The 13,957-nt window shown below is 43.3% G+C and overlaps 1 protein-coding gene across 3 annotated transcripts; it reads right to left on the minus strand.

Annotated features, from left to right (window-relative positions):
• Window positions 1-257: 257 nt before the first annotated feature.
• On the minus strand, window positions 258-10,893 carry LOC140591870 (trypsin-like). 3 transcript variants are annotated; one of them, XM_072713608.1, is made up of 7 exons: window positions 10,641-10,893; window positions 10,122-10,181; window positions 7,127-7,277; window positions 6,634-6,775; window positions 5,461-5,718; window positions 3,711-3,886; window positions 258-1,529 (listed from the first exon to the last, which is right to left on the minus strand). In XM_072713608.1, exons 2-6 carry the CDS (start codon window positions 10,174-10,176, stop codon window positions 3,728-3,730), a joined length of 765 nt encoding a protein of 254 aa, XP_072569709.1. In that variant the 5' UTR covers window positions 10,177-10,181; window positions 10,641-10,893; the 3' UTR covers window positions 258-1,529; window positions 3,711-3,727. The 3 variants fall into 3 exon arrangements, with proteins under 3 accessions (XP_072569709.1, XP_072569708.1, XP_072569707.1); XM_072713607.1 differs by lacking the exon at window positions 258-1,529 and having other exon boundaries at window positions 2,908-3,886; XM_072713606.1 differs by lacking the exons at window positions 258-1,529; window positions 3,711-3,886 and having other exon boundaries at window positions 3,908-5,718.
• Window positions 10,894-13,957: the final 3,064 nt, after the last annotated feature.

The following is a 13,957-nucleotide window of genomic DNA, read 5'->3' on the forward strand; positions in this document are numbered from 1 at the left end:
TATACTTATTATTTTATACTTATAATACTTGGTATATAGCTTACATTTATAGCACAGTCCCAAAAGGTTTATCAAAATGTCTTTTGGCAAAAGTTGGACGGTAGTTCCTTCATCCATCCATCCTCCATCCATCCATTCATATCCGCTTGTTCTGTGCAGGGTCGCATTGGCCCAGAACTATATTTCCCAGGAAAGAATAACCCATGACCCATTGTTTTTAAATAATTTTTATTTATGTATTTATTTATTTTTATTAAAACAAACTTATAAATTGACTTAATAAATGTTTTAAATGAACTACTTCTACATTCCATTGTTGCAGTAAGCAGTTGGAGAATACAGATTGTATATTACAATGTATATTCATAGCTTCCGCGTCACAAGTATTTAATGTGGTACAATGACATGCTTCCTGCAGTTGAATGTCCAGTTGCTTAATACCATTTCTTCGTTCATAGCATTGAAATTGCTCACACTCATTTCAACATGCACAGCACTGGGGTTTCAATAGCAGGACTCAAGGGCATCACTTTGGTTTGAACATTGGGAGTGGCGGGTGGGGGTGGAGCGGGAGCGATCTTCACCCATGATTTTGAGACATGATTATTGGGGGTGGGGGTGTATTGGCCAGTTTTGATTATTAGGTGGGGTTAGAACCTCCTCATCCCCCCATAATTTACACCCATACCAGGACTAAAAAACGTTAAACCTTTTATTAAAATACACTTCCTAAAATACGCAAATACAATCTGTAAATCAGTCTGCTGGAATGTGTTTGTCAGGATCCGGCGTGCAGGCGAACGGGGAACCAGGCAAGCGGAGCCGTTCAGTCCAATACACGTGGTTTTATTGGTCACAGACAGGCAGACACGGACAAGACCAGGCACAACGCCGGACAACATCAATGACTAATCTGGGAAGACTAACTCAGACAGGGACTAAATACAAAAGACTAGCCAGACATAACAGGACACAGGTGATCACAATCAGGGCTGAACACGAGGTAACGAGGTGGGTGTGGCACACATCAGGAGCAGATGGAGCGGGGTGTGACAGTGTTACTTGTGCTGATATGAACAAAATAATGTGGATCCCGTAATTATTCTTTGCATCTGAGGAATTATGAGCGTAATCTTTTGGAAGTTACAGAGGTCAGGCAGGAAGTAAGTTTTCAGTGTCAAATACATTACTGCAGTGCTTCGCACTTGTTGAATTCCACGTACCACCTGAGAAAGCCTCTTCGTATACCACATTAACACCGACGTCAATAAGGAAGATACCTCCTCATAACACTAGAGGGAACTAGCTAAACATCACTGGTACCATTGTTTCAGAACCACTGCATTACTGTACCTCCACTCTGTATTATTTCAGTTGGATGGTTCACTGCTGATGGTCCAGTTGATCCAGCGGATGTAATTCCTTACTTTAGTGTAGACGCCTGGGAAATTGGGATTGCCACAGCCAATGCCCCAGGAGACAATACCTTCGAAAAAGCCATCACAGATCAGGGGGCCACCAGAATCTCCCTGCAGAAGCAAAAATGCAAAAGTCTTCCAGTTAGGAAGATACCTCCCTATGAAACTTCTACAAAAAATACAGCAAATGGCTCGTGAAGCTTCATTTGCCCATCACTACTAAACAATGCCTTTTTATGTCATCATTCTGACTGAACTCAAAAGTTTTTTTTCTGCTTTGCTCAGCTAATGCTCAAGAAACAGATGGCTTGTACAGTAGAAGTAAAGTTGGATGTTAGATGTTTGTGTCTTCCCTGCCTCCAGTCAAACCACCAGGAGGTGTATAGAAGGAAGAAAAAGATAGTTTATCATCATACGGTCCAGTGATGCAGACTTAGCGATCCTCATTTTTGCCTTCTGAGCTGTTTAGCCTGCTATTGTCATGAAAATATTAGATTCTCTGTATACCACCATTATGACTAACATCACAAAGAGTAATACCTTTGCATATCACTAAAGGGAGTGTTTATCATAGCTTCAGAAACACTGTACTATTTGGTTGCAAGAAGCCTGGAGCAAATTCCAGAAAGCACATGATGGAGGAAGAACCTATCAGGAATGGAAGTCTACTGTAGGGTAGCCACACCCACAGTCACAATAATTTAGGTATGGACTATTCACACAGGAATACATCAGAGCACCTCCAAGCCTGAAGGGGAGAAGGAGCAGAATGACAGTGCCCTTGCTGGAGTGATTAGGCTTGTGTTGTTGTGAACAAAAGCATCCGGCCAAAAGAAAAAGTTGCCATTTGAATTTTTCGTTGGACCGCCTGTAGCGTTCATTATGATGCACATGTGGTGCATCATAATCATTATTCTTTGCATCTGAGGAATTATGAGCGTAATCTTTTGGAAGTTACAGAGGCGGCGTGTTTCATTCCAAGGATTAAATAGGTTTTGTACTTCGTTACTTGTGATGTATTGTGTATTGCATTATTTTTATGATACCTTGGGAACGGTCTTAATCCCAAATCTTGACAGAGGCGAGGCAACAATTTTTAGTTTTGTTGTTGTTGTTTCACATGAATTCAAGACTAGTGATGCAATAGTTACAAAAGTCATTACCAGCAATATTCTACTGGAACATTGTCATTGCTAAACATTGAAACAGGTACATGGATTTTATACTTATTATTTTATACTTATAATACTTGGTAATATAGCTTACATTTATAGCACAGTCCCAAAAGGTTTATCAAAAAAGTCTTTTGGCAAAAGTTGGACGGTAGTTCCTTCATCCATCCATCCTCCATCCATCCATTCCTACCCGCTTGTTCTGTGCAGGGTCGCATTGGCCCAGAACTATATTTCCCAGGAAGGAAGAACCCATGACCCATTGTTTTTAAATAATTTTTATTTATGTATTTATTTATTTTTATTAAAACAAACTTATAAATTGACTTAATAAATGTTTTAAATGAACTACTTCTACATTCCATTGTTGCAGTAAGCAGTTGGAGAATACAGATTGTATATTACAATGTATATTCATAGCTTCCGCGTCACAAGTATTTAATGTGGTACAATGACATGCTTCCTGCAGTTGAATGTCCAGTTGGTTAATACCATTTCTTCGTTCATAGCATTGAAATTGCTCACACTCATTTCAACATGCACAGCACTGGTGTTTCAATAGCAGGACTCAAGGGCGTCACTTTGGTTCGAACATTGGGAGTGGTGGGAGCGGGTGGAGTGGGGGCGATCTTCACCCATGATTTTGAGACATGATTATTGGGGGTGGGGGTGTATTGGCCAGTTTTGATTATTAGGTGGGGTTAGAACCTCCTCATCCCCCCGTAATTTACACCCATGCCAGGACTAAAAAACGTTAAACCTTTTATTAAAATACACTTCCTAAAATACGCAAATACAATCTGTAAATCAGTCTGCTGGAATGTGTTACTTGTGCTGATATGAACAAAATAATGTGGATCCCGTAATTATTCTTTGCATCTGAGGAATTATGAGCGTAATCTTTTGGAAGTTACAGAGGTCAGGCAGGAAGTAAGTTTTCAGTGTCAAATACATTACTGCAGTGTTTCGCACATGTTGAACTCCACGTACCACCTGAGAAAGCCTCTTCGTATACCACATTAACACCGACGTCAATAAGGAAGATACCTCCTCATAACACTAGAGGGAACTAGCTAAACATCACTGGTACCATTGTTTCAGAACCACTGCATTACTGTACCTCCACTCTGTATTATTTCAATTGGATGGTTCACTGCTGATGGTCCAGTTGATCCAGCGGATGTAATTCCTTACTTTAGTGTAGACGCCTGGGAAATTGGGATTGCCACAGCCAATGCCCCAGGAGACAATACCTTCGAAGAAGCCATCACAGATCAGGGGGCCACCAGAATCTCCCTGCAGGAGCAAAAATGCAAAAGTCTTCCAGTTAGGAAGATACCTCCCTATGAAGCTCCTACAAAAAATACAGCAAATGGCTCGTGAAGCTTCATTTGCCCATCACTACTAAACAATGCCTTTTTATGTCATCGTTCTGACTGAACTCAAAAGTTTTTTTTCTGCTTTGATCAGCTAATGCTCAAGAAACAGATGTACAGTAGAAGTAAAGTTGAATGTTAGATGTTTGTGTCTTCCCTGCCTCCAGTCAAACCACCAGGAGGTGTATAGAAGGAAGAAAAAGATAGTTTATCATCATACGGTCCAGTGATGCAGACTTACCGATCCTCATTGTTGCCTTCTGAGCTGTTTAGCCTGCTACTGTCATGAAAATATTAGATTCTCTGTATACCACCATTATGACTGACATCACAAAGGGTAATACCTTTGCATACCACTAAAGGGAGTGTTTATCATAGCTTCAGAAACACTGTACTATTTGGTTGCAAGAAGCCTGGAGCAAATTCCAGAAAGCACATGATGGAGGAAGAACCTATCAGGAATGGAAGTCTACTGTAGGGTAGCCACACCCACAGTCACGAAAATTTAGGTATGGACTATTCACACAGGAAGAAATCAGAGCACCTCCAAGCCTGAAGGGGAGAAGGAGCAGAATGACAGTACCCTTGCTGGAGTGATTAGGCTTGTGCTGTTGTGCACAAAAGCATCCGGCCAAAAAAAAAAGTTGGCATTTGAATTTTTCGTTGGACCGCCTTTAGCTTTGATTATGGCGCACATTTGTCATGGCATTGTTTCCACAGGCTTATGCAACATCTCACCCTTTATTTTCATCCAGATTTGCATTAATTTCTCACCGAGATCCTGTATTGACAAGTGAGTTGAACCTCCATAAAGCCTCCTTCAGCACATCCCAAAGTCCTTCAGTGGGGTTAAGGTCACAACTCTGTGGTGACCAAGTCATGTGTGAAAATAATTCCTCATGCTCCCTGAACCACCCTGACAATTCAAACCCAAAGAATCTTGGCATTCTGGTCCTGGAATGTGCCCATGCCAACAGGGAAGAAAAAAATCCATTGATGACGGATGGAGGTGTAACCTGGCCATTCAGTAGATTCAGGTACTCAGCTGACTTTACTCCTGCATAACGTTGCTGAGCTGTAATAATGATCCAGTCATTGGCTGTTAAGTATTTGTTCAATTCAAATGGTGATTACTTTTTTGGCCAGGCAGTGTATTTGGTGATTATTAAGTTATCTAGGAACAGAATAAAGCTCTACTCCTGTTCCAGTTTGCCTTAACTCTGCTCACCATATGGAATCCAGCTAAGGGATCATGTCTTTGCCTTAGACCAGTGTTTCCCAGTCTGGTTCTCTGGGGCCCACAGACAGTCCACGTTTTTGAGGAATCCTGGTAAGGAGCTGGGAGGGAGCAAAAATGTGGACTGGCTGTGGGTCCCTGAGGACCGGATTGAGGAACACTGCCTTAGACTCTAGAGTACAGTAAATGCTGCATTTTTCAGTTTGCCATGAGGAAGCCAGGGATGGGGATGTGTACTCACACCCACAGGTCATTACCTGGCAGGAGTCCTTGCCCCCAGAGCGTGAGCCAGCACAGAGCATATTTTCAGACACACTTGTGTTGTAGTAGTTTAGGCAATCAGGGATGAATTCTATGTTCACGGCTTGTAGCTCTGCTGAGAGGTAGTAGCTGTTCACGTGTGTCACTCCCCAGCCGCTCACTTTGCAGGTGGCCCCCCTAGACAGTGGGGGAGTGTTGGCACCAGGCAGGGTTGCCAGCCCGATGTTGGCATTCATCCTAGCAGGCTGACTAAGCTGGGGAAAGACAGTGAAATGCAACACAGTTAGATTCCAGCCAGTGGGAATCAAAAGGAGAGATTATTGTGACAACATCCTTAAAACAATGAGGAAAGAGAATAATTTGCAATCCATTTTTTTAAGGATTATACTTCCATCTGTTTTCTATACCCACTTGTCCTATGCAGGTTGTGGAGGGCCAGAGCCTATCCCAGATGCTATGGGTACAAGTAGTGATATTTCAATGAAACTTCATGAACCATTTGCTGTATTTTCTGACCCCACTAGATGGTGCTCTCCTATTCAAAAAAGGGCTCAATACATGCCCCAGTGCAAACCCAGAACACCATCCACTGAGGTAAACAAAATAGAATATGGTAATATGGTTGATGAAGCTTCATTTGGTCATCACTAGGTGCAAGGCAGGGAATAACCCAGGACAAGGCACACACACAAACCATTCAGCAACTCTATTCTCATTAATGTTTTTGGACTATGGGGGGAAACCAGAGAATCCCCCAACAAGGAAGAACATACAAACAGCAAACTCCACACACACAGAGCCAGGGTCGGAGACTCAGACCCTGATCCCAGAGATGTGAAGCAACAGTACTCACCACTGTGCCACCATACAGACCATAACTATACTTCCTTGGCCTAATTTTCAGGTCATTATTGCCTATCAGATATTTCACCAGGGCGGCCTTCTCTCTCAAAATAATGATGTAGACATAGGGCGGTTAAATCTTTTCAAATAAAGGAAACACAATCATATTGGATAAAATTTTGTGTTTTGAGCACAGTACAGTGACAATGTATCCTGTCATAACCCCACCTGCCTCTAGGTGGCAATGCTGGCTGTAAAATAATAGCCTCATCATGAAAGCTTCCATAATCCGGCCAAAACCCAAACCAATGTGTGGCACCATTTACCTTTATGAGCATGATGTCGTTGTTGAAGGTTTTGTAGTTGTAGTTATTATGAATGAAGATTCTTGAGACGTTGGACTCTTGTTCAAATCCCTCCGCGACATAAAGATTATGCTCGCCCAGAACCACTTTGATCAAAAAACTCCTTTGAAATATGCAGGTAAATCAGTGTCAGTATCTTTTCTGTGCTTTTATATGAAATGCTCTTGTAGATGTTATAGAATCATTTTATACAATATGTTTGTTAGTCAATAATCAGAATAGATCTCCTCTGTCGCATACTAAGCACTGTATCTCCTATAAAATGCATAGAAACATATGCTACTGTAGTTTTTCACTGTTTAACACTATTTTACAAATTCTGTGTGACCACTGTAGATGCTGGCAGGTATATTCTCCCAACTGATATTTTAAACCCCTGGGATTTAATTAATATGTCCTCCTTTTCAAAACAAGCCCTTTGTGGGTCTGTCTATATTAAGCATGCAGTACTCACGGCCTCCAGCAGTGGGCGGCAGACAAAACCCACTGAGGCTGGATGATGGTGCCCCCACAGTAATGCTGCTTGCCATACTGGATGGATGCCTGATACTTAATGGAGTGGGGTACCACAACCTGGCCTCCAATTATCCTCTGCTTATAAGTTTCTGAAGAAGATAGTATAGATACCGTATATTGCATAAATTAAGACCACTAAATGATGAATGTATTGTTTTTAGAAGTAACCACGTTGATAGTTTACCTGGAAACGTAATTCAGGTTAGTAGAAAGACCAGTTCTAACACAAAAAGTCATTTACAAAAATAATATTGTTGGTTTTATCCTTCACTGAGGAGCTATGGATATAATTCAATAAATAACAAGCTATGATTATTTCTGATTCCCTCAAAGGTTGCTGTCACGACCTATCTGGTCCATCTCCCGGTATGACCAGCAAGGGTCACTGCTGGTGCTTCGGAGCCCACCTTTTGCTTCCCAGTTGAGTCCAGTTCGTGATCCCCAATTCTCAAATAGTAAACGTCAACACCTGAATTGTATCAGTCCCTCGTTAGTCTGTTATATACGTGTTACCCAGTCCTGTCACGCCAGTTCTGTCATTATTCCCTGTTGCCCCCTTTGTGGTTTTTTCCTCCATTCGTGGCTGCATTCTTGGGATCCTTCCACCTATGCTCACCTTAGGATGCAACTGAATGACAGAACTCCCACAGCAGCCCTTGCCTTCCAGGCTGCCCTTCATCCGGGGGACAAGAGGGCAACAGGGCCGTGGAATCCACTGGCACCACCTTGCCTGCAAGCAGAGGACTTCTTTGTCCTATTGGATGAATAGCTGGCATGGAGGAGAAATCCCGCAGTATGGAGGATCCCAGAGGCCAGAACCCTCTTCCTGTGCGAGGGGAGGTGCTGTTTGGACTCACCCCAGATCACCAGATCAGTATCTCCAGAAGGGGGAGAAGGTCCGGCAGCTAATGGCTGATGTGTGGAGGCTAGTCGACCATGAGGCCACTCAGCCTGCCGGCCCCCTGCATCTTGTCATGACTCAGCACTCTGGCTCCCCACAGCTCGCTGCAGTTCCACCCGCCGGCTCTCCACAGCTTGCCACAGCCCCGGCTGCCATTTCCAGTTGCCAGAGGAAGAAGCAGAGGAACATAGTTGTGCCAGTAGCTGCTGCACCGCCTGACCTGGTGCCTCCGGAGTTCTGCCCAGTGAGAGCTGCCCAGGCTCCCAGTTCCAAGAGGGCCGCTTTGCCCAAGTCCCAGGCTCCCGTCCCCGGAAGGGCCACATTGCCCACACCTGGCCCTGCAGTAGTCGTGCCACCCGAACCTGACCCAGGTGAGACCATGCTTCTGGTTGGGATACTGTTCTGAGCTGCAAAGCCAGTTCTGTTTCGTTTGCTGTCCTGCAGGGAATGTCAGTGGTCGCTCCCAGTGCCCCGGCTGCTCCCTGCTTGCCTCCAGATGCCCCGCTGTGCCCTGCTCATCTCCTGCCATCCCATCAGCTCCTGCCTCGTCTCCTGGTGACCTGACGGCTCCCGTGTTGCAGTCTCCTGGCTCGCCGCCCGCGGTCTCCTCAGTCCCTGCAGGTTACCGCTAGCCTGCCGCCCCAACTCCCTGGTTGCTACCAGGTTAGATTGGGTACATCCAGAGAATACCCTTCCAGATGACTTAGAGTGGGCCCAAGGGAGGAGCTGTCTGAGTCTCCATCTCCTGGAGGGGGAGATAGGTGCACCCCATCCCACCCGGGCCGCTCTGCTGCATAGGTAAAGGGTATGGGACCCGGCGCACACTCCAGCTCCGGCCCAGCTGCCCCCTCGGTGCCCTCCGGTCTGGCTGCCCCCTCAGCTCCCTTCAGTCCAGCTGCCCCCTGGTGCCCTCTGGCTCTTTGATGCCCTCCGGCCCTTCCAACCCTTGGATCTCCTCCAGTCCCACTGTTCCGCCTGTGACCAGACTTTTGGCCCGCCATGGCCAACACTCCACAGACGCTCCCCATTCCCTTTGGTCTTGCCTGATTCCCTGTCCTGGATCCCTTTCGTGTCACCGTCTGCCTTCAGCCTACGTCCTGTGTTTCTGCCTGTCTCTCCATACCAGTCTCTCTTGTCCATCTACTTGTCTTGGAGTTTGTGGTGTCTCATGATGCCTTTCTGATCTGTTCTCTTGCCCTTACCAGTTCTATGCCCCTAGTCCTGCTGTATGTCCTGTATTGTGGTTCTGCCCTTCGTGTCTTACCTGGAATCCACTCTTTGTGCTCAGTGTTACCCAGTGTACCCAGTCCAGTCCTATGTATTTCTTGTTTTCTTGGGTCCGTTGTGGTCTGGTCTCTGTCCCTCTTGGTCTGGTCTCTGTCCTGTGTGCTCTGATCTGGCCATGTCCTGTCCAGTCTTTGGTCCCGCCTGTCCCATCCTGGTTGTGGTAGGGTCTCCTATGACCAAAGTCAAAATCTTGGGAGGGGGGGCTCTGTCACAACCTGTCTGGTCCAACCTCTAGTATTGTCAGCTGGGGTCACTGCAGGTCCGGCAGAACCCTTCCATTGCTTCCCAGGTGTGTCCTGTTCACAATCCCCAATCCTCAAGTGGTAAATGTCAATGCCTCAATTATATCAGTCACTCGTTACTATGGTATATACATGTTTCTCAGTCCTGTCTCCCCCAGTTCTGTCTTTGTTGCCCTTCGCTCACCTTAAGACGTGACAGTTGTATCTTCACAGAGCATGTAAATGCAGTGCGTTCACTTTTCACATTACTGCACTAAGACAGATTCCTTTTGAAAGGATAATTAAAAAAAAACAACAGAAGTATCTGAGAATATATCTATCTGAAAAGAAATGTATGTTCAATGAGACAAAATATTTTCATCTTTTTGATGCAAGCATCTAATTTTTTTGAATGTTAAAAAAATCACAATGGCTATCTTAGCATTAATACATGGTAACATTGTTAAATTCTTCATATGTATAAAAGCCCACGAAGTGTTGGTGTGCGGAAGAGATGTCTTTACCTCCAATTGTGACAATTGTGACAAGCAGCACTACAGACTGGAAGGTCTTTGTCATGTTTGCTTCTCCCAGCACAGACAATGATTGCAAAACAAAGAAAGATGCAAAAAACTAGTCTCAAAATTACTTCAAACAGCTTCTAACAATAAGAAGTTGCCATAGTGACAGTTTCTAAATTTAATGTTCGATTAGGAATTCATCCAAAGTTCCGGCCCCATGATTTAGGGATCTTTTTGTGCTTGATTTAGGCTTGATGTTAGGCAAACAGGACTTGTACCTGAACAATTTCATCATGTTCTACCAAGTTTCATTGTGAATTCAGCACAACATATAAGTTCAACATCAATTATGAGCATTATGTATTGGTACTATAAGGTTGTTAGATAGTAGATTTGGAAATTTTCATTTTTTTTTTTTATTCTGATGCACTCTAAACAATAAACATATTTGCTAAACAAAAAGATATATATATTGCTAAAGGACCAGTTGAAGTATAAAGACAGCAAAGTATTTAAACTCACCTAAGATTCTGGACCCTTATTGCACAACATGCACATATGGGACATCAGACGACTTCTTGTCTTTTATAAAGTAGCCCAAGAATGATGAGGTATCTATGTTTGCCTGGCACACTATTGCTTTCCGTAAATGCATGGACTTCTCCAGGAACAAAAGAAATAGGAAGGAGGTTTAAATGATAAAGAGACTATATGCCCACCAGCAACTTAACACCGTCCTTTGATTTCTCCTTATTTTCCATTGTTGACTAGTGGTACGAAGAAATCTGACACTTCTCCGTGCGCACAACACAAAGTGCTTTTTGTGGCATGTGAAGAATTTTGTGTGCTTAAAAATACAATATTGTGCCATCCTTTTTTAAAGAAATGAATTAAGGTAAGATACCCTTTACTGATCGCACAGGGAAGTTCATTTGCATGAGAGGTAGCGTCATGGGAGTTCCAATAGCAGGAATCTGGTTGTGAGAACTGTATTATTTCGACACTGTCATCTAATTATATATACAGACAATACACAGATAACAAACAGCCAACATTATTGGTATATTTAACAAATTAATAATTGAGGTAGGCAAAATAATATTGGATACTTGTAAATCTTAAGCTTGGGTGGGTCAATGGGTTGCATTGCTGCTATGCCCTTTCGGGGCTGGGGGTTCCAGTATGCTCAGTGGAGTTTTCATGGTCTCCCTCTGTCATGCAGGTTTCCTCTGGGTGCTTCCATTTCCTTCCATAGTCCAGACCAGGTTTGATCAATTGGTGTGTCTAAATGATCCTTTTTGGGTTACATGAAAAAGAGAATGTAAATTAAGTGTCGTTCCAAGCCTTTCACTTGCACTGCCACAAAAACAAGATCATGTGGAGCCGGAGATGATGATGATGATGTTGATGATAATAGTAATAATAGTAAAAGCAACAGCATGGAATCTGAAAATGCTCACCATCTTCAACAACACATTCAAAAAAGTAAAGTTGCCAGCTGTGCTCAACATTTTCTCAAAGCCTTGTTCACAAAGATTGAATAACCAGTTAACTTAACTATGAAGCAGGTGTTGTACCACGAATGACTCAAGAGCAGGTGTTGTGGTGAAAGAAAAGGGGTTTTATTGAACTCAACGAAACAAAGACTGGAAATAAACTGGATCAAGGGGGATCAAAATGGAGGACCGAAAACCAAGAGGGAACATGCAACAAGAAGGTTTAGGCCAGCCTAATGAAGATGGTACAAACAGGTACTTTTATACACAGACTAATGAGAGGCATCAGGTGTGTCCCATCAGGGCCACGTGAGGGAGGAGACTGGAGGGTCAGGTGGATGTGATGGGCAGGATGTAACAGAAGGGTGTTTTAGTAAAGGGTCTTGCAAACAAAGCAATCTAATACTAACTTCAGGTAAATTCAAAGGCCAAAACAGATATTGTTTGGGGATACAATAAAAATTTGAATTCAGTCAGGGTTGAAAGGATTCCCCTTTCGATATCACTTTTGTCTGAGACTTTCTAGACCTGCAGAAGGTCATGGGCTGTAGTGTTGTGTCCACTGTGGCTGTACGGTATTTTCTTACCTTTTTGTAAACATAAAGACATGCCCCTGTAGGAGGAAACAGCATAACTGAAATCCCTATATCCTGATCACGTGACACCCAGTAAAATGATCCTATTGTGGGCTTTCAGAATGGACGAAACTGCCTCAGTAACCTTTGAACGTAAAAGCTTAGAAATATAGCAGGATGACTATACTATATGCAAAGCAGTCATTACCCCTTTTTATGCAGACATAGCTGTGAAAACGGCTTCAGGGTCGGACTGGTGATCTGGAATAAAGAAAAAACACTCAGTCAGCACCCAGGTGTGGAACATGAGTGTAAAGGCTGGGATTTTTGAGGAGTCAGCCCTAAAAGGAGTCATTACTACAGGGTACAGTGACTCAAGACATAAGCTAAGGAAGACAACAAATCTGGACAACACCCCCACCAATGTGTGCTTCAGGGTGGTAGATACTAATTGATTTGACGAATTTTTAAGATTTATACTCCCCCTAAGAGTCCAGTCATTTAATTTATATGTAATATACAGAAATGTGAGGGATTTACTCTCTTTTTAAAGTATATTTACACATTTTTCTTAGACGATATGGATTTACTCTGACATTTATTGGGTTTTTAGCACTATGTTCAGGGGCTCCAGGCAAAGCTTTGCTTAGAAGCCCCCCCCCTAACTAGAAAACTGATGACCATTTCGCTTTCTTCACATTGGATGTGATTTGGGGGCCCTAAGCAACTGCCTACTTATGGTACCTATAGCCAGAGTCAGCCCTGTCCAGGATAATCAAACATGCAGGTGATAAAATTATTCACCTCCATTTTAAATAAATGGATCGTTTATATTATATTATATATATATATATATATATATATATATAAACGAGTGTAGCCTTCCCCCTTATCATGAGCCTCTTCTTTCTGAGCTCCAGACTGATTTCCTTTGTCTTTGGCATGCTGAGTAACAATAGTCCCTCTCCTGTTCCTTGGAGTCTTTTTATGCTGATGTATTTTATATTACAAAATGTACCAAAAGCTACTAAATAGCACTGGTGAATGTTTGATTATATCAAGTTTCATCAATGTTGCAAACATTGGGGAGAAGTTTAGGAAAATGTTCCATAATTCCTGGGAGGCTAATAGTTTTGGCCTCAACTGTATATATATATCCATCCATCCATTTTCCAACCCGCTTATCCTTCTGGGTCGTGGGGGTTCCGGAGCCTATCCCGGAAGCCACAGGCACAAGGCGGGGAATATCCCAGGACGGGGGGCCAGCCCATCGCAGGGCACACTCACACTCCATTCACTCACACATGCACACCTATGGGCAATTTAGCAACTCCAATTAGCCTCAGCATGTCTCTGGACTGTGGGGGGAAACCAGAGTACCCGGAGGAAACCCCACGACGACACGGGGAGAACATGCAAACTCCACACACGTAACCCAGGCGGAGACTCGAACCACTAGTCCAGGCCTAGTTCCAATTGAGAGGTTATACTTAAAATAAGAGTTAAGTCTTTAAAAATACATATATAATAGTTTGGAGACTCATTAAGGAGTCATTTCTTCAGCTCTGGGCCTTCATACAATCATGTTATATGAAATGGGCAAAATGTGTGCAGTTTATCTCCCCAATCTCTCCAGAACCAAGGTGTACAATTTATCTGGTCACGCATGCTGGAACTGTTATGGTGGGGCATGTTGAAAGGAGGGACGATCCACATAGTGGCTCAGTTAAATCATGGATTTATTAACAAAAACAAACAGAAAGGAAGA

Source organism: Paramormyrops kingsleyae, chromosome 6 (genome assembly GCF_048594095.1).
Source record: "Paramormyrops kingsleyae isolate MSU_618 chromosome 6, PKINGS_0.4, whole genome shotgun sequence".
Lineage (NCBI taxonomy): Eukaryota > Metazoa > Chordata > Actinopteri > Osteoglossiformes > Mormyridae > Paramormyrops > Paramormyrops kingsleyae.

Excerpts from the sequence above, each read along its gene's own strand:
- LOC140591870 (XM_072713606.1), bottom strand. The coding sequence starts at position 10,176 with ATGACAAAGACCTTCCAGTCTGTAGTGCTGCTTGTCACAATTGTCACA. Across the intron at positions 7,278-10,121 it reads CACAATTGTCACAATTGGAG|AAACTTATAAGCAGAGGATA; the intron begins GTAAAGACATCT and ends TATCTTCTTCAG. Across the intron at positions 6,776-7,126 it reads GCCGCCCACTGCTGGAGGCC|GAGTTTTTTGATCAAAGTGG; the intron begins GTGAGTACTGCA and ends CATATTTCAAAG.